Source organism: Eleutherodactylus coqui, chromosome 3, assembly GCF_035609145.1.
Source record: "Eleutherodactylus coqui strain aEleCoq1 chromosome 3, aEleCoq1.hap1, whole genome shotgun sequence".
Taxonomy (NCBI): Eukaryota; Metazoa; Chordata; class Amphibia; order Anura; family Eleutherodactylidae; genus Eleutherodactylus; species Eleutherodactylus coqui.
Window position 1 is genome coordinate 193,040,666 of NC_089839.1, and position 25,743 is coordinate 193,066,408.

The window sequence follows — 25,743 nt, forward strand, 5'->3', positions numbered from 1 at the left end:
TTCACTATTTAGTAAAGGCCAGCTCTGCACAAAGACATGCGCAATGACTTTTTATTTTAATTCCCCATTCATTTTTAGAGTGAGGAGGTGTAAGAAAATGTTGCCCATATGCAGTGTATTGTGTATGGACAGCGTTGCATATGCAGACTATACACATGTATAGGCTCATGCAGCCCAGAGAAATACAGCATGCTGCGATCTATTTCTTGTGCGAATTGATATGCAGTGTCTACAGACTGGTATGCATTAAAGAATGAAAGCCCATTAGCTTTCATTGACTCCATTCACCGTGCATCATGCATCTGTTCAACGAACACGTGATACATGGTGAAAACAAAATTTGTGGTCATGAGCCCTGGGAATCAGTCAGCAGTTTCAATATACAGCGATATGCAGAAGCTGCAGAAGACAAGCAGGTGCATTCACTAAACCAGCACTGCATCCACTTCATTCTCAGGATTGTTGGAGGTCCTATCAGTTAGACCCTTAATCAAAGTGCTGACATATTCTAGAGCTATGCCTTACACATAAGAGTAGAGGACAGCTTAATGAATTAAGAAAATCTTTATTCACAATACATCTGAATACACATATATAGGCAGTTTATAAATATAGAGGGAGGGAAAGGAGGGGAAGAAGGAGAAAAAAAAAAAAAGCATAAAAAAAGGTTTCCAGAAGAACTAGCTCAATTAAGATCTGACGGCTGATGTGAAGGAAGTCAGCGGAATCTTCTCCGTATTACAGAACGGGTCACACTTCACATAAACCCTATGCGGGCAGCGCCAGGAGACAAAGCAACTCCTAACATATTAAGGGCAGTGCCCTCAAGCACCCACCGAGCCATTATATGAATGTGTCTAGGTGGGATGCCTAGTGAGCTTATGGGTAGAAAGGGCACTCACCCTAGTTAACGCATGCCACTGCCACCACATCTAGCCAGCAGGCACACTTCCATGATGCAGGGTTCTGTACATTCAAAGCTAACCTTAAGGCATGTTCACATGTAGTGGAAATGCTGCTTATCTGCAGCAGACATTAACCTGAACGTGACGCTCTTCTCACCTCACCGGGAAAACCGCTCTTCCACATCACCTGACCGGCGGCGCTCAGTAGCGGTTGCTGCTGCGCGTTTAGTGCTGTCAGTGCTCAGTATTCAGAGGAAAGAGGAGCTTTATATGCAGGCTGAAATCAAGTCAAATGGGGAGTTTTGTTTTTTTGCTTTTTTAAATGGGGAAAGTCTGCAGAATTTCTGCTATATGTGAACGCACCGTTAAAGTGAATGTCCTGCTCTGAAGACTCTGCTTTTTTAACCTATATAGATTAAAGGGTTTTTCCCCGGACTCCGATATTGAAGACCCACTGTTAGAGTAGGCCATCAGTATGACCAGTGAGAATCCACTGCTCGGGGCACCCACCGATCAGCAGTTCAAAGTGACCGCTCAGGAGAACGCTGCAGCATCTCCACTGCATACCAGGAACCGCCACTATGAAACATACAGCGCTGTGCCTGGTACAGCAGGTCAATCCCATTCATCTGAATAGGACCAAAGTGCTCTCAGGCCATCCGGACAAACGTGACATTATTGGTCAGAGAGGCAGCTATGGTGCTCACCCGAGCGCTGCGTAATCGTCAAATAGCTGAATGGCATGGCAGAACCCCACCAAATGGATATTGATTGCCCATCATCAATATTGGAATCCTGGAAATGCATTTAAAGGGGCATTCCAGGCATTTACCATTGATGACCTATCCTAAGAATAGATCAATAGCCGTTTGGCGGGGGTTCGCTGCTCTGGATCAACCAGCCTGTTGATTCCAATGGGTGAAAAGCAGTCAATTACACTTCCGGCCTTGATGTCTGGTGAAACCGTCCGACTCTGCTGCACTGACAGCAGGCCGGATGATCAACGGGGATTCCGAAGCGGTGGACCCACACTGATCAACTACTAATGACCCATCTGAAGCATAGATCATCAATAGTAAATGCACAGAAGGCCCCTTTAGTCACAGAATTTTGATTCTTTCTAATGCTTCGACTGCTGTAAAAGATATACTAATAAGTTGGCACAGAATCGTGAACCTAAAAACATGGCGCCAAAAAGCGGACATCCACTTCAAAAATCACAAAATTCTACATCTTTGGTTCCACGACATTACAAATAAGAGCCTGAATCTCCCATGAGATGGGCAAAAAGCCCTCAAAAAGTATTAACAGTAATAATTATCGCTTGGATCGGTGTACAATTATTGTGCAAAATGTGTAACAATGCTGCCCAAGCAGCATAGGGTTAAACCAGAATGCTACCAGGATGGGAGTATTGAATACGCCTCCTCAATAACCATCATAGAGAGTAAAAGTGACAAATAATGCTTTTTTTAAAGGTGGGAGTAATAAGGAAGGTGAAGGAGAAATAGGGGGTCAATTGCAAAATGACATCTTCTGTAAAACTAAGTCTAGTCACATATAACAAGGTCTCTAAAATAAACAGGGGAGAATTAAAAACACACAATTCAGACATCCCTTTCCAAAACACAGTTGCTTAAAAGGTGTTTACAGAAACTGAGAAATTATGGTTTCCGTATGAGAACAGTCTTTGACTACAGCTAGATGCGTTGAGATCTGACTAAGAGGGGCATAGAAGTTTTTTGGGGGGAGGAACTGTGCGGCGCTCGGCTCCAGTTCCTGTCTCCATCACCACACCCTCCTCGGGTCTCATCAACCCATCCTAGAACAGTTTCATACAGCAGCCATGACTTTTCAGTTCCTGTACGACTTGAGAGCAAAAGATTTGCAGTGATGCAGTAATTTTCGAGCAAGTGATATTTTATCAGTACAGCCCCTGCTGGGCCGAGACCACCTCTCTCCACACACCATTCAGTGCAATAACCTATCCAGGGGTGCTTTATAGGAATGTGCAAAAAGGAGAGGTGAGGGCCAAATAATTGCATATATGATCAAACACAGGGATACCAACATCTGCATTAGTAGATTACTGCAAAACACCATGAGGGTGGGGGGCATTGAGAGAGGGGCTGTTATCTATAAGACAGAACAGAGCAACCGGATAAGCGGCGCTCCACAGAATGTAGCCAATCCTGGTTCAGACATGTCGTAGTTTACAAAAAAAATTCAGGAGCAGCCACTGAGGACTGACCGCTACACAAAGAGTTCGCCCTGAGTCACTTAACACCTCCACTTCTGGACAGACTAGGATAGGGCAGCCATGTTTGATCTTTCAGCAGCAAAGCCATCATACAGATTCAACGTGCAGAAAATTGGTGGGAGAAAAAAAAACGAGTTCCAAGTTTCCAATTCTGAAGCTGTTAAAAACGTCTTAGGAGGAAAAAAAATTTTGTTCAGCAGAAGGGAAAAAAACCCCCAAAAAAACAAAAAAGAAAGTTTAAAAAGAAAATCATCCTGTGTCTGGTCTTTCCCCTGGTCCGATAGTAACCCTCACTGTGGCAATGGTGAGGCCCAGCAACACTGCATATAAGACCCATCCGGAAGTTAAAGGGTGCAGAAAAGAAAGATTCTGGGAGATCTTCGCTAGTGTCTTGAACGTCCACCTTCAAACGCATGATGCTCTTCGTGGGCTGCAAGAGAGGGACAAGGCTGCGGTCAAGAGTAGGTTCATACCCTCAGATTACAAAAAAAAAACCTCCACAACATCAGATAAACAAGGAATACATTTTAACAAATGCATTTAACCTTAAGTGTAAATTTAGCACACAGTAAGTTACATCCTACATTATACTCCAGAGCTGCACTCACTATTCTGCTGGTGGAGTCACTGTGTACATACATTACTTATACTGTACTGATCCTCAGCTACATCCTGTATTATACTCCAGAGCTGCACTCACTCTTCTGCTGGTGGAGTCACTGTGTACATACATTACTTATACTGTACTGATCCTCAGCTACATCCTGTATTATTACTCCAGAGCTGTACTCACTATTCTGCTGTTGGAGTCACTGCATACATACTTTATTTATCCTTTATTGATCCTGAGTTACATCCTGCATTATACTCCAGAGCTGCACTCACTATTCTGCTGGTGGAGTCACTGTATACAAACATTACATTACTTATCCTGTACTGATCCTGAGTTACATCCTGTATTATGCTCCAGAGCTGCACTCACTATTCTGCTGGTGGAGTCACTGTGTACATACATTAATACAGGCTGTAACTCAGGATCAGTACAGGATAAGTATACTCCAGAACTGTACTAGCTATTCTGCCAGTTGCTACTGGAAACTATTAACAATCGTGCCATCTGAAACACTCCTTACAACTTAGCTGTTATTGGGGGCGCAGATTTAAATGTAGCATTTAATGGACTAATAATTAGTTTTTTCCTGCATTGACGGCACTTCCAGAATGTAAGTCATCATCACAAGTTATGCTGACACTGAAACGACAAACATCTGGGAAAACTCATGGAGCTTTCTGAGTGCAGCTCCAGAGTATAATACAGGATGTAACTCAGGATCAGTAATGTAGTAACAAAGTTTCATACTTTTTGAAATCAATAAGAGTCATCCAGCCCTGCTGCACCACCAGCGGGTTGGTGATCAGCTGATCACCAGGCATGCCAAGTAACGAATTCCCACTGATAAATTATTGGATGACCTACCCTTTGAATAGGTTAATAATTAGAGATGAGCGAGCATACTCGCTAAGGACAATTACTCGATCGAGCATTGTCCTTAGCGAGTATCTCCGCTCTCGGAAGAGAAGGGTCGGCTGCCGCCGAAGACAGGTGAGTTGCGGCCATGAGCAGGGGGGAGCGGAGGGGACAGAGGGAGAGAGATCTCCCCTCCGTTCCTCCCCACACTCCCCCGCTGCTCCCCGCCCGCTGCCGGCAGCTAAATCTTTGCTCCTGACCGGGCAGGTACTTGCTAAGGGCAATGCTCGATCGAGCAATTGCCCTTAGCGAGTATGCTCGCTCATCTCTATTAATAATGAAAGCCTGACAACCCCCTTTAGGGCCACTTTTATACATAAAGGCAAATACTTACGCTTATAAAATACAGCTTTAAAAGACGTGTTTGGCAGAAGTTCATAGATTTTTTCTAGGACTGTTGCTTCACCAACAACTGAGGCATTTCCATTCCAGACCTGTACAACATCTTCACGGTCACGTACACTCACACTGACACCAATCACTTCATCCTCTAAGTACAACAGAAAGAGAAGAAGTTATAACCATGAAAATCCAAGTCCTGAAAGGAAATAAGCCACAATTAAGCTTTTTTTTTTTTTTACTAGTATAGCGCCAACTTATTCCGCAATGCTTTTAAGTCATTTATTAACTACCCCCCCCCACCAAGCTGGGTACTCATTTTACAGACTTCGGAAGGATGGAAGGCTGAGTAGACCTTGAGCCAACTACCTGAACCATGATTGAACTTGTAACCTTCAGGTCGTGAGCGAGAGCTTAGGACTGCATTTCTGCTGCCTTAGCACTCTGCGCCACACAAGGCTCCATTTCTAAAGGAGGAAGAATACTTCATCCAATTCTTACAACTTCCTCAAAGGGAACCTGTTATAAGCACCATAAACTAAGTTATGATGTTTCTAGTTTAGAAGGAGAGTTTTGTCTTATACTCACCCGATCCTCCATTCCTGCAATAGCCTCTGGCAAAATCAGCATATGCACAGCAGCTCAGCTTTTCAAAAAGCAGTGTGCACACTACCAAAGAAATGAATGAGAGGTGCACATGAATTTGGGGGGAGAAAGTCAAGCTACTGTGCTTGCTGTTTTCACCAGGGAACACCGCAAGAATGGGGGCCGGGTGAGTACGAGGTAGCGCGGACTGTGTCAATTAAATTGGAAGCACTATAACTTAGTTTATGGTGCTTAGTTTTTTTTAAAATTGTTTTATTTAACACAATTGTCAAACAAAGACAGTATACAATGATGTAACATGGAAGTTGCTTACAAAGACAGTATTGTGTTTTTCTAATTACAACTGACAATAGTATCAAGATATACTGTCTGTTATCATACAGTATTAATAGATTAGTAGGCTTAAAAAAAATAAAACATTCAAACCTGAACTCAAATTTAAAGTTACTACATATAAAAGACGAGAAGAAAAGTCTCCCAAGGGGAAAGTTAACTGTTATGGTGCTTCTAGTTGAGGACAGATTTCCTTTTAACATTGTGTCTATACTATGCACATGTGAAGAAGGGTCAGCATATAAAGATTAAGGCACATTTACCTGCGGCACAGCGATCTGTAAACTGTTCACCAATAGTAGCTAGCAATAATTCTTTCCAAACGAGGGCCTAGAAGAAAGAAAAAAGTTTCTATGGGTTTTCCAGGAGAGAAGTCAGAGGAGAGAATTCCGCTGCTACTGCTACCTCTGTGTACTTGCGGCACTGTCAGTGGGCGCACAATCAGCTGATTAGTCAGGGTGCCAAGTGACGGACCCCAGCCGATCAACTATTAACGACCCATCCTGAGGATAGGTCATCAATAGTATTCTCCCTGGAAAACCCCTTTAAATATACTCATATCAGTCTCAACATATTCTACATACAACTTAAGTAGTCATTACATTGGCAATCTGATTGTGGGGTTTTTTTTGTGCCAAAGACTAACAATGTCACACCGCGTTACAGCTGCAGCACCTTCACTACCCACGGATCTAGCGAGTCGAACTTAGCTGTTCATACAGTTCTGTGGTTCTCACAGCCCGGTATAGTTGAACCACAGGTGGTCTGGGCACTGCGGCTGTAATCCAGCCATTAAAACACGTTTCTATGAACTCCGTAAGTGCAGGCATAGACCATGCCAACTTCTTTCCATTTATAGTTATCAAGACATCCTCCAGCATCACAAGGTCTGTACCGTGCTGTCTTTGGGGACCTTCATTTTCCACACTCCTCCTTTAGCATTACTTTCTTCTTCCCTGAAAGACAGGATGCGGATCATTGCAAGGTACTTCTGCCTGCCACATGCTTGTGAGGTCTACAGATACACAACTCATGTCAGTGACACTAAATCACCCCATATAAACCAACCATTCTAACAAGGGTGACTGAAACGACTGATACAGTGCAAGTGTATATATTCACTGTTTTGAAGATCTGCTTGCAATAGAGTGGAAACCATAATGGGAAAACAGAAACATTTGGCAAGTTTTCATCTATGCAAACATTTAGGTATCTATACAATCTACTGTGAGATTAAAGGCCCATTTAGATGGGGCGAATGTCAGGCAAAAGATGCCCGACACTCATCCCCGCAAATATCCACTCATGTGCTTTTGCACAGGAGTGGGTATCGTTGGTTCACAGCGGGGCAGCTGCAGGAGATTTCTCTCCTCGCGCCTACCCGCCCCTCTCCATTCACTAACATAGCGGCCGTTCCGCGCTGCACTCATCGTTCAGGAGGTTATGCAGCTTAAAATCCAGTACTGAACGGCCGCTATGTTAAGTGAATGGAGAGGGGTGGGTGAGAGCAAGGAGAGAAATCTCTTGCAGCCCCCCCGCCCCTATCATCTGTGAAGCAACGATACCCACTCCTGTGCAAAAGCATGTGAGCGGGTACTTGTGAAGACAAATGTCCGGTATAGTTTCCCTGTCATTTGTCCCATCTAAATGGGCCTTAACACATCAGCACTAGTCTCACCTCTTCAGTTGTTACAATGGACCAGTGCTGGTAAAATGCATTAAGGTACTTTTAGACAAAACAATTATTGTTCAAACAAGCGAAAACGAATAATCGTTTGGTCTAAATGTGAACCAACGATAACACTATGCAACAAATAAAAAAAAAAAAAAACACCCCCCCCCCCAAAAAAAACAAACCAAAACACTTTCATAACAGAAAGTAATTAATATGCTTCTGTAAAGAACAACCATTTCCTTTATTTAACCCCTTTGTGACCACCAATACAGTTTTAAAAAAAAAAAAAGAATACATACATATTTGGTATCTGCATTCGTAAAAGTACGATCTATCAATGTAACGCATTATTCACCCCGCGCGGTGAACATAGTCAGAAAAAAATAAAGACTGCCAAAAATGCGCTTTTTAGAAACACAGAAACAAAATGCAATAAAAAGCGATCAAAAAGGTTGTATGTATTCTAAAATGGTACCAATGAAAACTACAGGACGTCCCGCAAAAAAGGAGTCCTTGCACAATTATGTCGATGGAAAAATAAACTATGAAATTTATCATACCCGTAGAATAAAGTTATGTAGTTTTGTTGCAGTTTGTGCGCTGTAGGAACATTTAGAATTTTTTGAATTCTACTTCCCTTTGGAACGGTCTTCAAAACCTTAGATGTATTGCGGGTGTAATACGCAGTGAAAAGAATCCATAGATTTTAATGGGTTCGTTCACATGAGCGTATTTTTTTTACACGATGTACAATCGAGTGAAAAAGATACGCAGCATGACCTCGTTGAGGCATATTAAATACTACATTAAAGGGGTTGTCTCGCGGCAAAAATCAAAATTTTACCTTACCCCATTCCCCCTGTCACCCCCCTGGCATAAAATAGCAATTTAAAGCATTTTTTAAACCGCTTGCTACTCACCGATCCGACGAAATATGGAGTTATAAAAATCTTCTCCCTAAGATGGTCACCGGTCCTTTCCCAGGGATGCACTGCGGTTTTCTCCCATGGTGCACCGCGGGTCTTCTCCCATGGTGCACCATGGGCTCTGTGCGTTCCATTGCCGATTCCAGCCTCCTGATTGGCTGGAATCGGCACACATGATGGGGCGGAGCTACGATGACGACGCGGTGACCAGCTCTCCGGAACGAGCTGCCCCATTCACCAGCCAGAAGCACGGACTGCGCAAGCGCGTCTAAAAACGCCAGAAGACATCAGAATTAGACGGATCCATGGCGACGGGGACGCCAGCAACGGAGCAGGTAAGTGAATAACGTCTGTATGGCTCATATTTAATGCACGATGTACATTACAAAGTGCATTAATATGGCCATACAGAAGTGTATAACCCCACTTGCTGCCGCGAGACAACCCCTTTAAGCCATTGAAGTGAATGGGCGAGCATTACATTATTCCCCAAAACTGGAAAAGCTTACGTGGCAGGAAAATAAATAAAAAGTTGGATCTCATATTTGAATGCTGTCGGTTACAAAAATTGAGTTGCAGTGTAATTGTTCACTTTTCGCTCATTCATTTTATGTAGGTATGAAAATCAGTGTTGGCTCGTTCACTTATCGTTCAGTCCTTATTCACTTATACCCCGACTGTGAGAGACTGAACGATTCTGAGCTAGCCAACAATGTATCCGCCTGTCTAAACAGAGTGCAAGAGCTAGCGACGGCTTCACTCGCTCAAACAGTAAATCGGCTCATCTAAAAGAGACCTTAGTCTGGAGAGCGGCCTGCTTAATAGATAGGGTTACCAGATGCAGCTTTATCAAACCATTAGGTCTCTAAAGATTGTAAAGGCCCTTTTACACCGGACAATAATCGTTAGTAGTTGTTCAAAACCTTGCGCTCCCCCTGGGTTTTGGACAATAGTCGTCCCGTGTAAATGCATGCAGAGACTGAACAACAGAGCGAGAGTCGTTCAGTACTGAAGAACTGCTTTTTACACTGAACAGGCACTGCTTACAGTGAATGGTGAGGATGGGGAGACTGCTCCCCAAGCCATCCAGCCTCCCTGCTGGCCGCTCTGTCAGCGATGCTCGCTCCTGTGTAACAGCATGGGAGAAAGTATTTGCGGGGACGAGTGTTGGGAATAGTTTGCCTGACACTCGTCCATTGTAAATGGGCCTTAAGGCCTCATGTCCACTCGAAAAATACAATCCGCGCAGAATCTGCAGCGGATTTCCGCGCGTATTTGTTTTAAATGGTTTTTTGCATGCAGATATCCGCACACATTGCTATCAATGTGATAGCAATGTTGCTGATCCGCGCAGAATCCGCCGCAAAATAGAGCATGCCGCGTTTTTTCTCCCACGCGTGAAAAACGCAATTCTTTTAGAATGCCCTCTACGGGTGCAAAAGTCAATTTAAAGGAACCGCGGATGGCCAATGATTCCCTAGGGGCAAAATCCGCTGCGGATTCCGCAGTGGAAATCCGCAATTCCATTTAGCTAGTGGACATGAGGCGTAAGTCTCAAGATACAAACAGGGATGTTTTCATTCACTGCTAGCAAACCATCTTTAAACTGTAAGAAAGTTGCAGAACTTTGTTATACAATGACCAAGCTTTAGAGAAAACCAGTGAAGTCCTTTACATCAACGGCAGCTGCTACCGTAGTAGCTCAGAAAACTCTGTACTTACCATAGTGGTTTCCTTTCGCCCCTCATTAAGTGGTAGCTACATCTTAGAGGTAGGTTTGTCACTGGGGGTATATTGTTATACACACTCCAGAAACTCTGCAAAACACAAAGGAGAAGTCAGATGTACCTAGTAAGAATACATTAAAGGAGTTGTACCAGAAGTACAAGTTACTCATAGGATAGGGGAGAACTTGCTAATAGGTAAGGGAAAGGGGGTCTCACTGCTGAGCCGTCCACCTCTTCTGAGAATTGAGGTCCAATTTGCCCCTCTTCTCATTCTGGGGGATGCTTCTCCCACCTACAGGCATGTCACACCGAATGGAGCGATGGCCTAAGATTCGCAACCGGCATTCCTTTTTAATGGGACCAATGAAAATACCCAAGCGTTTGCCTATCTCCGGCAGTCTAATAGAAAATCAGTGTACCAGAATTACATTAGAAGGAAGGGACCATTATCTTCCACTGATCCTGAGAATAAAGGTATGGCAGAGTTAGTTTGCACTGTGTCATCCTTTCAAGTTAGCCCTGCATAATGGCACCCCCAGCTGTGCAGTCAACTGAAGCCAGGTTCATTCACTTAAATAGGTACATGCACCGCAGGTGGCTGGAACACTGCTGTGTAGGAAGAGACAGTGAAGAGGATGCAGTGCTGGGAGGCCCAGAAGTCAAACATCCCCTGATCAGTCATGGCATATCCTAGCGATAGCAGAGGCAATGCCTTTTGAAAGTTAAACTGATTGGAGGAATGTTCATAGAAGGGCTGCAAACGGAGCAAGATGCAGAATGACTTGTCTGTTATTTGGTGCTCACATGAGGCGTACATGAGATCGGAGAATCATTATATAGCACCAACATATTCCGCAGCACTTTACAAGCCAGATGATACATGTACAAACTGGATCAGATATATACAGTATTAAAGGGGTTCTGACATTAAAAAAAAAAAAAAAAAATTTTACCTCACCTTGTCTGGCTAGGACCGATCGCCAGGCATGTCCCCTCCAGCCAGCATCTTTTTCTGTGGCTTGTAGAAGCAGAGCAGGAGCGGTCAAAATGACCGCTTCCTGCTCTGCTCCGTCTGTGAGCCACTTCCGAGGTGAACGGACGGGCCGCCCACAGCAAGCACGTCACAAGCAGTGCTTGCTGTGGGCGGCCCGGCCGTCCTGGCTGAACTCCGAGATTCTGCGCGTGCGCAGTGGAGACGCGGCCCGTCCTGACTCCTGTCAGAGGGCACCTCTCCACTGCGCATGCGCGCGATCCCGGAGCAGCGCGGCTCGTGGAGGAAGAAGAGGAAGAGCAGCGCCTGCTGGGAGATGACCCCCCCCATGTCAACAACAACAGGAGACAAGGTAAGTATTATGTTTTTATGCTTTAGCAGCCATTAAGCCGCGGGTTCCCTGTGTCCATTAGGCAGACCAGGGAACAATGGCTGCTAAAGCATAAAAACATTGTTCATGTCAGAACCCCTTTAAGACAAACAATTGAATAGGACTGAGGGCCTTGCTCACAAGAGCTTACAATCTATGAAGAAATAAGGGTGACAAGAGGTGGCAGGGATTGTTCTGTTTTATATAACTAGGGTAGTAAATAGAGCTGTATGAACTGCTCACCAGCCATATCTGTATGTGTACATACTAGTAATCATTAGGAAATTATATAGTACCAGTGTTGCTGGTGACGCAATGCGCCACACAGCTGTTACAACACACACACACACACACACACACACACACACACACACGACAGGGATGAAAAGCAGCACAGCAGAGTCCTGCACACACTGATCACCCCCTGGTCATGTGACCCTGGGACTGCTCCCACAGAGGTCACATCACGACAGGTCCTGTAAGCACACAGCTGCCATAGGTGTTCATTAGTATTCCATCCCCTACAAACCCCCTGCGTCCTCAGTTGCTATAGAATACTAACGAACACCCAGCTGGACAGCAGCCGTGTGCTTACAAGAATTTTGATGACGTCACTGTCTTGTAATCAAGGGCGTAGCACGTAACTTGCTCCCTTTTGCTCTGCCCCTAGTCACATGACAGTGACATTATCACAGGTCCTTCATCTGGAGGTCATCCCGAGTGAGTTATGCATCCCCTACAAAACCCTGCAGCCTCAGTTGCTATGGAATAGGACCTGTGATGATGTCACAGTCATGTGATCAGGGGCAGAGCATGTAATTCATAGATGGACAAGTGGTCGTTAGTATTTTGAGAATATGAAGTGCATCAGGGTATATGCAGTGTGGGGGAAACAATGGGATGGGGGAGATTGGAAAATATTTTCTGGAAATAACCCGATTGTTCGGGTTAGCGCATTCCAGAAAATTAGTGCAGTTCGTGAGAAATCTTAGAGAGGTTCAGATTAGAGATGAGCGAGCGTACTCGGCCATGCCCCTTTTCCGGCCAAGCGCCACGATTTTCGAGTACTTCCGTACTCGGGCAAAAAGAATCGGGGGTCGCCGTGGGTGAGAGAGAGGGAGAGAGGACTCCCCCTGTTCCCCGCTGCTACCCCCGCTCCGCCACGCCTCCCCCCACCCCCCAAATCTTTTCACCCAAGTACGGAAGTACTTGAAAATCGCGGTGCTCGATCGGGTAATTACTCAAAACGAGTAGGTTCGCTCATCTCTAGTACAGATTAAAAAGGAACTTAGTGTAAGGTCATTAGCAGAATTAAGAGAATAGGATAGGGTGAAAGAGGAGATATAGGGCAGTGCAGCACTGTGGAGAGCTTTATGGAGAAGCGTGATGGGTATACATTGTGCTCTATAGTAGATGGGCATTGGTGCAGGGACTGGCACAGGGTAGAGGCAATGTGTAGTAGATGTACAGTATTTTACCTGTATTGTTTGTACGGTGTAAATTTTCTTCAGGTTGGATTCACATTCTGCTGCGGTTGTTCCAGGGAGAGACCTGCAGAGAGAGTAGACAACATTCATTATTGAACTGCTACTAAAGCCCCAAGTGATCCAAAGGCCAAGCCTGCATGTTTAACAGAAGGTCAAGCTTGTGCATTTCAAGCCACATAATCCTGGTCCTTAGTCATAACTAAGGCCCAGGATTATATGCCTTGAAGCATGTAAGAGTTCCTTTTATCCTCTGCTACCCCACTTTGTTGCCTTTTAGAAGCATCCATAAAAGCTACGTTTTATTTATTGAGTGTGGAAGACCAGAACTGGGGCCTGTAAACTGGTGGATCCGAGGGAAAACTTCCAGCTTCAGTCCCTAGAGTTAGAAGCTCCAAGAGAAACATTTTATGATGTATGTAAGGAATGATATTTAAAAAGGCACAATGGCCTATCTGCAGGAGAGAATCAAAAAGTAGGTCAATGTGGATCAGCTGTCTGCCAGGTCGGTGCAATCATGCACTGAGCCGATTTCTGCAGAAAGCACACAACTCTGTTCCTACTGCAGTGGCCAGGCTTGGTACTGCAGACCATTCACTTCAATGAGAAATCTGCCTGCAATACCAAGCCTGGCCATTGCAGAGAGAATTGAGCCACCTGCTGACCAGACGAACAGCTGATCGGCAGGGGTTCTGAGAGATGGACCACCACAGATATGCTATTGATGACCTATCGCAAGCCATCAATAGTTTACAACCCCTTTAACCCCTTCCCGCTGCAGGACGTAAATTTATGTCCTGGCAGCAGGGTACTTCCCGCAACAGGACGTAAACTTACGTCCTGGGGATAGCGCGGGATCACATATGATCCCGCGCTATCCCACAGCGGGAGCCGGCTGTCACAGCCGGCGTTCTGCTGCAACAGCGGGGGGGGCATCAGAGATGCGCCCCCCGCTGATAACCCCTTCCCTGCTGCGATCTAAGTAGATGTTATCGCGAGAGCCCGGCTGGTTGCTATGGCAACAGGACGCCGGATACTGGCGTCCTGTACTGCCATAGCCTATGATCGCTATAGTAAGCGATAATGCATGGCAGGGAAGAAGCCCTGTCATGCATTATCGCAGCAATCTGAAGTGTAACAGTAAAAGTCCCTCAGAGGGGCACAAGTGTTGTAAAAAAAAAAAAAAAAAAAAAAAAAGAAAAAAAAGAATAAAGTTCAAAAAATAAAAATGTAAAAAAAGTTTAAAAAAACCCTTTTTAATGCTTTTTCTCATATTAACATAAAAAAATGTAAAAAATTAAAAACCCCACATATTTGGTATCAACGCGTCCGCAATGACGCGTACAATATATTGAACATGCTTTTTATCCTGTACGGCAAAAAGCGTAAAAAAAAGCTAAAAAAGTGAGGCAAAAATGCTAATTTTTAGCATTTTGCTACCATAAAGCGCAATAAAAGTGATAAAAAAAAAAGACAGATGTACCCCAAAATGGTACCAATAAAGAAATACAGCTCTCACAGAGCTCCGTACATGGAAAAATAAAAAAACGTTATAGCACTTTGAATGCAATGAGTTTAGAAAAAACCTAAAAAAAATAATTTTGGTATCGTAACCGTACCGGCCTGCAGAAAAAAAATGTGTTGCATCATTTATGCTGCATAATTAACGCTTTTTAAAAAAAAACTAAAAATCTATGGCAGAATTGATGCGTTTTCTCTTCCTACGATCATAAAAAAAAAAAATAATAAAAGTTTTACAATTTAGTCTATGTACCCAAAAATGATACCAAAAAAAATCTACAGCTCACCACGCAAAAAACAAGCCCTTATACGGCCGCGTCGACAGAAAAATAAAAAAGCTATGGCTTTTGAAAAATGGAGATGGAAAAATACCAAAATCGCTTGGTCCTCAACGCCAAAATAGGCCATGTCATTAAGGGGTTAAAGATGGTACTACACTTAAGTTAGATGATCAGAATGATGTTTGAAAGTTATACCAGCAAGTAATTATATCGACTAACTAGTCCCTAAAGGGTAAAAGCGGAGAAGGAGCGGGGGTGGGGGGTGAGGAAGGAAACGAAAATGCACTTTGCGGTGTGATGGAGTCACATAATCGTTTGCAGCACAACTGAAGGCGATCACATGACTCCTCAAACAGGAATAAGACGTCACACAATCTTTACTGAAGAAGGATCATGTGATGCACCAAGTGATGGCAGAAAATGCGCTCATCCAATCTAAAGAGTTTCCTCCAACATTACAATACAGACAATTTTATATCCTGACCTTTCGCAAGTCAAAAGTCCTATCTACAAACAATAAAATGTTACATAACAACCTAATAAAAAAAGCCATTAAGTATTTTCTCCATGCCAAGAATTACTACTCAACCTGCCAGTTCAGACTTTATAATAATAGGTATCTGCAATCTATTGTTCACAGTTAGCAGCCATTCCAAGTTAAGGAGAGACTGAGCCTTTAGTTTGACATTTGGGTGGCTGTCTGTAATGCTGAAGACATTTGAGAAGTAGAACATCGGGTGAAGAGCCATGAGGTAGAGGGTGTACATGTGGCAAATCCGGAGCGAGGAAGGCTCAGTGGGCATACGCAGAGGCAGGTCACCTGTGTGTGATAGGCATCAGTGATACAAGAGTAGCCAGATCATTTTGAGAGATGCCATCTGTCAGTTGTGGGTCTGAAACAAGACTGACAAGAAAGGGGTGGAAGGAGTTAAAGGATGAAATGTGTCCAATGGATCTTTCCCTTGTTAGGTGGCACGAAGGCCCACAATGGTCATGGCACTGCTATGTAGTCACCCCGAGTTAGTAGGTGAGGACACGGTCACACAGCTCCAGCTCTAATTACATGGATATAATGCTCCTCTTGAGAAAGGTGTTTAAACGCCAGCTCTTGAGAAGCAAGACAAGAACCATTCATTCCACTTCTGGGATTTAATGACGCGGGATGAATGACACTACTATAGAGGATGAGTAAACAATCCAGAGCAGAGGACGATGCCAGGAATATGTCGCTCCAGAACAAGGTCAGAGAACCAAGGTCATTGTTTACAGAGGATCTGTCAGCGCTCACGGCATATCTGTTTTAGTAAATACATTTAATCCCCATAAAACAATAATTCTGAATCACCTTGTCTTAGAAGTCTACGATGTGTTGTTCCCCCGTTACTCCTCATAGAAGTGTATGCATACATTTACAACTAAGTTTTGATAAAGTGGTAGCAGCACCAAGTTGTAAATATATTTTCTGATACCGGCAGGACTAATTGGAGATGCAGACGCAGGGAAGGGATAGAACACTCCCAACGGTACTGGTGCATCTTGTGTCCACCGGAACTATGGGTGGAGACATGGGTATGTCCTGGTGGCGTTCTAGGGAACACCCATAGCTGCCAATTAGCTACCTTCAGGCCCAGCGGCAGAAGACAGTGGTGAGCAGAGGGACTCCACGTTGGGGACGACATTGACTGGGAAGCCGGGACCGGGAACAGTCACAGCGGGTCCGGGAGCGCCAACACATATTACAGCGCTAGCGGGCACTGTGACAGCAGGATCCCCACGGCACATGCGACACAGACAGCGGGGTCAGGAGGGGAGATGGGAGCGGAACACCGACAGCAGACACCCTTATGGAAAGGAGATTAGGGTCGGCAGGGGAGATAGGAGCGGAATAGCACACTGACAGCGACCGGGTTCCAGAGAGCACAGCAGGGTTGGCAGGGGAGATGGCAGCGAAATAGCACACCGACAGCGGGCGGGCTCGGGAGAGCACAGCGGGTACTCCGCCAATCAGCACCTGTGGGCGTCACCTACCCCCATCCGCTGCATCTCAACCCGGCTACACCCATACTTCTGGGGGAGACAAGATGAACCAGTACCCCCACCAACTAACAAAACCAAGTTGAAATCAAATTCCCAGGAGGAACAACAGAGGGACAGCACAAACTAGAGATCTTTGGGGGGGGGGGGGGAAGTGCTTCAGAATTGTCATTTATTAAAATACATGCATCTGGAGACCCGAGGGGGTCCTGTTAAAGGGGGGACCTGTCACCTACTATAAAAGGACCATAAATTAAGATATGGCACTTAAAGGATAGAACTCACTGACTCCAGAGGTGTAACTTCTATTTATCAGGGTCCCTGTTGCTCCAGTGTCACCCTTAGAAATTGATGCGCCATCAGTGCAAGTCTTCATTTAGTCCATGCATGCACAATCCCATAGCTAACAGTGAAGTGTGACGACTTTATGAAACGTCCCATTGAAAAACTGACCGCCAACTTATCGGTTGTGGATCCCAGTAAGATTAAAGTTACACCCCTGGACTCAGCAGGGCATATCCTATAGGCACCATAGATCCATGTGAATCATACACAGATTACCGCTATACTGCACCCACAAAGATGAACCACAATAAGCACTCATTTCCTTATTAATTATCTACTTCCTCACTGGGGATGGGAGGTGACCTGGCTGCACGTGTTCTTCATAGAAGCAATGAGAAAACAGGTTGGGCGAGGTGGCACGACTGGTATAAATGACAGGTCAGGAGTAAGATACCGTTCCTGATGTAACTGGACCATATCAGGTTTGCATGTAACCTTACTGACTGCACCCTCAGGGCAGCAGCGCCAACAGGTTGTACAAAAAAGAAAAAAACATTTTCTTCCAGCCGAGATCCGTGCCACACTTCTTCAGGGGTTGGGTCAGGCATTGCAGTTCCAATGGCACTGAAGTTAATAGGGCAAAGCTGCAATACCATCACCTTTGTACAGGTGTTGCATCATGTCTGGAAGAAAGCAGCCATGTTTTTCTATTCTGCTACAGAAGTGACTTCATAGTCTCCACATCTGGCATCTTCAGAGACTTTCGTCCCACCTGGGCATGCGAACACTAGTAATCTGCCAACAGATTCTGGAATGTCCATCCACCTAGAAGGGGGGACTGTTAGAGTCAGGCCGCATGCAGAAGGCCAAGTGGCGCCCAAGACTCTTAGGTGCAACTTGCATCGGACAGCACACAGATATCCACTGTCCTGCACACGCAGGGTTATTACATATCCTACCATCAGCCGTGAAAAGGACCAGAACAGCATATGCTGCAATATTTATTTATTTTTTGACTCGAATCATTGGTCCATTAAAGAAAAATTAAATTAAATAAAATCACTCATCTGAATAGCCTCACTGATTTTAATGGGTCTGAGTTCCATTTACTAAGTTAAACTTGGACAGAAATCAAATCTAAAAATAAGCCCATGTGAATAAGGCCTTAAACGGGTTTTCCAGGCAGTGCCAACTGCCAAAGCCGGGATATACCGGGGACAGGGTGGAAGCCACTGCTCCAACCCTTAGGTAGTGGCCGGCGCAGCTCATTGAAATCAACGGGAACTGTGCTTGTAACTGCAAGCTGGGGTCCCATTGGTGTCAATGAGAGCTGTGCCTGCGATTGTGAGTGCCCGCCACTACACAAGGGTTGGAGCAATGGCTTCCGCTCTGACCTCAGTGTATCCCAGCGGGCGCTACCGGGAAAACCCCTTTGATGTACAAGACTGTATTTTCAGTCCGCGTGCTGTCTGAGTCTACAACTGACTAGTTTGGCTCTTTTCAGCCTTTTTTCAGACATAGGGGCGGGGAGAAAAAAAAAAAAAAAGAGAACACATGTGGAACTGTGCACAGATGAGAAAGATAAAATACTAAAGTTACAGACAACATAAAGGAGTTATAAAGAGCGCCCCCTCCCATTCTCAGGCACTAATGCTAGTTCAGTCTGCTGCATATTTGTATGCATAACACTAATTTCACCATTGACAGGGCTACAGGAGGTAAGCTTACTGTACACAGGACTTTACTCGCCTGATTTTGGTTGTTTCAGCTGACCATTGTTCAGAAAAACAAATAAAAAAAAGTAAATGATAGTTCGCAATGACCAACGGTGACTGTACTCTGCCAAAAATGTCATCTGTCAGGTTGAAACATTTCTGCCATGTCAGCTGATGACAGAAGTGCTTGGCTGCTTTAACACTTTCCTTAAACTTTGCCCCCTGGACAGATTATTCTGGTTTGTTGCTGGTAGGACTGTTCAATGTCTTATGTTTAGGCTGGGTTCCCACGGGGCGGATTCCCGCCGGAAATCTCGCGGTTTGGCCGCAGGAAAAAACTCGAGATTTCCGCCGGGAGAAGCGCCGCGGAAAAACCCGCAGCGGCTTTGAAGCGGTCCGGCCGCTCGCTCTTCTGCTGCGGCCAGCGCTCCCATAGAGGAGAGCGCAGCCGCAACGGAAAGAAAAAAGAATGGACATGCTGCGGTCGGCAAAGCCGCGCCGCAGCTTCGGCCGGATTAACCGCAGCGGATTGGCCGTCCCGTGTGGACGAGATTTCTCAGAAATCTCGTCCACATGGCTGGCTAATCCCGAGATTAGCGGCTGCAGGCGGATTTTCCGCGGCGAAATTCCGGAGGGATTTTCCACGGCAAATCCGCCCTGTGTGAACCCAGCCATAAAGGCCCTTTTACAAGCAACGATTAGCGCTCAAACTTCGTTCAAATGGCCGAAAGTGAGCGATCATCGTTACATGTAAATGCGGGCAGTCGGGCACCATTCGTTCACATGTCGTTTAGCGCTGGTTTTTAGCCAACTTCAGGATGGGTGGGAGTTCAGCGGTTAGATCTCTACAATCAGCAAGTTATCCTACATCCTGTGAATGGGGCATAACTTGTTTAGATCGGACAACAACCCCTTCAAGGCGAGGTTCACATCACATTTTTGGCATGTGGTTGAAAGATACCCTATCCTACCAAGAGTAACTGGACACTTGAGGAAGAATTAATAGTAGTATTTATTTCCATATGGTAGTACTTCGAGGAGCTCCTTTGGCCCTAACGACATTGGATACTCTCCATGCCATACTTTCTACTAACATCTGATACACTTCAGCCATTATTTCCCTCCATTCATCCTGCAAACGTCTGGCAAGTTCTTTGAAAGAAGATGCATCAACTCATCTACAAAAGGAGCGTAGTCATTGAACAGTTGAGTAATGGAGGAACGTTCTGTAGAGTTACGAATCACGCGTCTTCACATCACATGACATACCTAGGTGTGGAGGAGGCTGGGGAACGCTACCTGCCCGAGTGTGTTGTACCAACAGTTAGGTACGGCGGAAATTCCGTTATGTTCCGGTGATGTGTTACATGGCATGGTCTTGGTCCATTGGTTGTGGTGACAAGAACCATGAACACGGAGGTGTACCCTGACATTGTACACAATAATGTGCTGCCGACCATGTGCTAATGCTCTGGGAATGGTCAGCCATCTTTCCCAACAAAACAATCCGCCTTGTCACACATCCAAGGCCGTTTTACCTTGGTTCAAGGATATGGACGTTGCTTTGAAAGAACACACTAGACATTTTGGTAAGATAGTGTCCTGCTGCAGTCTTCTAAGAGGTACATCTTATGACTGGCTGTACAAAATGCAGGTGGGCATTTTTTTTTCATACAGTAGGACATAAAGCAGGAGCCGACATATCTCGTTTGACCAAAAAGAACAGTAACTTTCAGTAAGATGCCAAACCTTGATGTGACCAAACCCTTATTACAAACTTAGAGCAAGATCCCAATCCCTGGAATCCTAGGGACAACCAAAGATTGAGACTTTAAAAGATGTGTGGATCATGGACAAGCCCCTTTATTGCGACACATTCAATATACAATACCTCTGTGGCCACACACTGGGTGACTAATGCCCACAAACCACCACCCTTATTCACAGAGGCTACATGGTATTTCAGTAGTGCGGTCCATGCATGTTCAATACTGAAAACCAAAAATGGACTAAGTCACCCAGCTGTGAACTGTCCTGAATCCTGCCAGTGATTGTCTTGTGTACTCCAGAGCGCTGCTGTTTACATTTTGTTCATGTTTAATACACGACACCAAAGAGAGGGACAGGCTGCAGCACATTGGCACTGATAGGTCAAACCCCAGTAGGTCTGGAGAGCTGCCATTGGTAAGTGGGTTATTTTTAGGCAGTGTCTAATTATACTTCTCAGGCCTGGATATGTCAAAGGGTTTCCAGGACCTAAACACTGAAGACTTTTCCTTAGGATACACCATTAATGTACGATCAGGGGGGTCTGGACACTGCTGGAAGCAGATAGCACTAGCCATACTGCAGTGGCTGGAGATGGTACTACAGGCACAGCTCCCATTGAAGTAGGCCAATGCAATGTTGACAGTGCCATTTCTTTCCAGCACTGTACACTCTGACAGCATGCCCGGCGATCAGCAGGGATCACGAGTAGCGGACCTCAATTAACTGTTAGTAATCAGTCGGTTATATACGAGTCTGTAATATAAAACTCCAACTGTTTGCATATAATATCTGCGCTGACTAAAAAAAACGGTTTTCCTAGATTTATGTAAAGAAATCTTATTTGTTGTACGAGAGGTTCTTAGATATTTGAAGTTTCATTTTCATGATTTCTGCTTGCCATCAGTGAATGGACACCTGGTTACAGATGCCAAAAGCAGTACTAAGGAGCTGTGTATTGCAACTTTATGACCCTCCTAGAAAATAGGCGGAGCCCCACATCGCACCTCCTATAGGAGACATCCAATCACTTAAACTCTGGTCCATATAGACATCACAAAGTGCTCAAATTTAGAAGACCCACTTTCCTACACCTTAGTAGTGAATTCAGAGTGAGGGTGACTACTGACTAGCATTTGCAAATTTGCAGCTTCCCCCCCCAGGTGTCTATAGGGGGTTTCTAATGTTAAAAACGCATCGCAGTTAAAAACAAACAAAAAAAAACAAAAACAAAAACAAAAAAAAAACAAACAGAATTTACCGCAAAATCGTGATTTTGCGCGATGCGGTCTTAACATTAAGAAGTCCAATAGACACCTGGGGGGGGGGGGGGGGGCTGCAAATTTCGCAGTGAAAAAGAACTGTAGTGGGTAGTCACCCTTAAAGGGGTATTCCGGCTTTTTTTTCACCTGATAATTGGGGGTCCGTTGCTTAGGATCCATGCCCATTAACTATCAGCGCAGTGGGGCCGGTCGTAGTCAGTAGACGGAGTGTGAGCGCCTGCTTCACTGCCATTGAAATGAATTATGGAAACAGTGTTACGTGAATGCTACGCTGTTTCCGTAGCTCCCATTCACTTCAATGACAGCTACGGAAACAGCGCTGTACTAAGCGCTTGGATCTTCCCATAGGCTCCAGCCATGTGGCCGGTAGCTATGGCAACAGTTCCCCATCTCTTCTATGAAAAGCAGAGATGGGAATGCTCCTTTAAAAGGGTTGTGTCAAGGGGGAGCGGTCTGAACACGTGACGCTCTCTGATGTACCAGAATGGAGAGCTGCTCAGTACAAGCGTCTCCCATCGCAGCTGGACATCTTGTTATTACAGTACGTCCGTCCACCTGAACTACCATCCAGTAAGGTCATGTTCACACAGCGGATTTAAAAGGCAGAATCTGACATGGAATCCATGCCAAGTCTGTGTCGAATTCCGCATCCCATTACATTGAATGGGAATCCACGCTATAAGATGCGATGCAGATTTTTTTCATGCATTGATTTCAAATCTGCATCCAGGAAGGGGAAAGAAAAAAGTCACCACTATGACATGCGCATCTTGGTGGGGATTCGGCTCTGTTTCCACGGCAGGAATTCTGCATGCAGATTTCACCATTGCAGAGGGCTAACTCCCCATGCGGATATGCTCTGGTTATCTGCATAGCTGTAGCAAAAAGCCACAACTCCGCTACGGATTTCTCGTCACGGTTGTTAGAGGGGAAATCCACGTCAGATTCCGCCATCTCAACGTAATCCAATCCTATAATTTCCCTGTTCTGCTATGTGCCGCTTCCCCAGCAAAATCCACTGTCCATGAAAAGTAGTTATTCCCCATCCACAGGACCTCCGCTGAGATGCCCACCAATCACAAGAATGGGGTCCCAAGCAACGAGAGTTTAGCAGCACTTCTACAGGACTGCTGGAGATAGCCGAGGACACGCCTGTCCATCCCGATCAGTCCGGTTGAGACGGGCAGCGTAGTGTGACCGCTGCGCCAATCATTTGGGGATGCTCAGCGGGACATCCCAGAATTTAGACCAACCTAATAAGGGATCGTTTAATTTCATGAATTTAGGAGCCGATTTGGCCACTGCAGAATTGCTACAGAGTGGCCACAGTGACTTTGCCACGCGAGAAGGTGGCCTTGAGGGTACATTTACACGCAACAAAGTTTGGGGTGGATCCGCAGCAAGAACTTCAGCACATCTGCGCTGCGGACGCCCAGCGACTTCTACACCACTTGTGGCAGATCTTTATGCGGATGAAGCTGCAGATCCACAACAGATTTCATGCTTCCGATTGAGCAGGCGACAATTGCTGAAGATCAGTCAGATTTTGGTGCGGAACTTGATGCGGAAAATCCACCCCAACAACCTGCATCAGATCCCCATACGCTGGTGCAGATCCTCAGCAAACTCTGTCCGATCAATGGAAAGGGTGCAACTGGCTGCAGATCCGCAGCAAGGACTCAGGCCTCATGTCCACGGGGAAAATCAGGCCCGCTACGGATTCTCCATGGAGAATCCGTAGCGGGTCCCTCCTGCCCCGCAGACATGAGCGCTGAAAATAAGAATTAACTTACCCACAGTGGACCGGGCAGATCTTCTCTTCTTCACGGCCGGATCTTCTTTCTTCGGCCGGCGGATGTGCTTGGCACGCCGGCAGCATACTGCGCGCATGCGCCGTGCACATCCGCCCGAAGAAAGAAGATCCGGCCGTGAAGAAGAGAAGATCTGCCCAGTCCACTGCGGGCAAGTTGTTCTTATTTTAGGTCTCCCGCGGATCCGGACGGCTTCCATAGGCTTCAATAGAAGCCTGCGGGGAGACCCGCACGAAAATGGAGCATGTCACGTTTTTTTTCATGCTCCATTTTTTTTTTTAAATTCACTTTTATTGACCATCCGCGGGTATTTATCTACCTGCGGGTGGTCAATGCATCCCTATGGGGTGCGGATCTGCATGCGGGTGATCCGCTGCGGATTTAAAATCCTATTTTGCCCGTGGACAAGACTGCTTTCACGGAAAACACCGCAGCCGAAACCGCAGCATTTTACCGCAACTTCAAACAGCGTTTACAAACACGTTCCAGCGTTTAACACATCCCATCATTGTGATGGGGGAGGAGGTGCATTAAAACGCGCAAAAGTAGCGCAGACTGCACTAAAAAATTGTGAAGCTAAAGACAGCGCTGGTCTGCGAGGCCCTATTTAAAAATCAATGGAGGCGTTGCACCGTGCCGGTTTCGTAACACCCATTCACTTCCATAGAAGCCGTATAAGGCTGCCACGCTCGTGTTTCCGTAACGCCCAGTGAGGTGGAAAACCCACCATAGAAACAACAAGAACCCCAAAGGCAGACACAAAATATTGGGGGCGCAATATCATTTGCATAATGTTATAAAATTTGCATATTTCAGGTGCAGATCTGCAGTTTCCAAAAAAGGGACCGAGTTACCATCCCCCGCCACAATAACGGCAAAATGTGAACCGATCAGGCGAAAGAAAAAATAACATTTTTATGGGAGGCAAATTGTATCAGAAGAGAAGTCATCAAAATTTGGACAAAAAGAGAGATTGGGTCAAAAAAAACCAATGCACATCCTACATGGGGGAGGAAGAGGTAAAATGTCAACAGAGGAGGAGGGGAATCCAAGGTCCTAGAGGGGGAGAGTGCAGACAGCATGGGGGAGGGGCGGCTGGCGAGGAACAGGTTAATACAAGGGAGCCGACAGCGGAAGGGTCTATTCCCGGTCGGGCGGACAAGACGCGCCACAGAGTCCCTGTCCCGTCACCCCCGCTACCTGTCCAGCCAGAAGGTCCAGGGAGAGTGCAGCGGGATGCCCTCACTGTCCGGCTCCTGCGGCAGCTCCAGGTCGCTGATCTCGGTCCGGTGATGGTTGAGGTGCAGCTGCTCGTCGCTGTCAGACTTGAGCTGCCGCCGGTCCGGACCCGCGGGGAGCGCCATCTTCCTGTGGACGCGCCGCTTACGCCCCGCCCCGGCCGACATCGTCACGGACAACGCAGCTGCTGACTCACTCACCTGACGCGGCGCACGGCTCGGCTGCTATGGCAACGGAACGCGTGACGTCACCGCAGCCGCTTCCTGACTGGAAAAGGGCGGGAGAATATACTGCCGGTCGGTGATTGGATGAGGCGGGTGACGTCACGGGCGTTGTATGGTTCTCAGCGGGTTTCCAACGGCGTTCTCGAATTTGGGCGTTTAGGATAAAAACGGCGGCCGTTGTGGTCATGAATAACGGGCTGTTGTGAGGAGGAGTTCGTGTGACTTGTGCAATATATCCCCTTTATCTCGATTGGAGAACTGTCGCTTAAGTGTGCGAATGGCCGTTTACTTTTTACACATTGTCTGCGTGTTCAATTTCACAATCGCCAAATTAATTGTTCCTGACCATTGGCGTACAAAAAAAAAAAAAAAAAGGCACACTCAATTTTCCTGCACATTTGCGCACTAAAAGTCCCCACATCAGTCGATAGGGATGGGC

The 25,743-nt window shown here is 45.8% G+C and overlaps 1 protein-coding gene across 1 annotated transcript; it reads right to left on the reverse strand.

Annotated features, from left to right (window-relative positions):
* Nucleotides 1-549: 549 nt before the first annotated feature.
* On the reverse strand, nt 550-25,283 carry EIF4E3 (eukaryotic translation initiation factor 4E family member 3). The gene is made up of 7 exons (XM_066596704.1): nt 25,042-25,283; nt 13,139-13,211; nt 10,295-10,389; nt 6,867-6,927; nt 6,235-6,301; nt 5,028-5,183; nt 550-3,595 (listed from the first exon to the last, which is right to left on the reverse strand). Exons 1-7 carry the CDS (start codon nt 25,245-25,247, stop codon nt 3,549-3,551), a joined length of 705 nt encoding a protein of 234 aa, XP_066452801.1. The 5' UTR covers nt 25,248-25,283; the 3' UTR covers nt 550-3,548.
* Between the last annotated feature and the right edge of the window lie 460 nt (nt 25,284-25,743).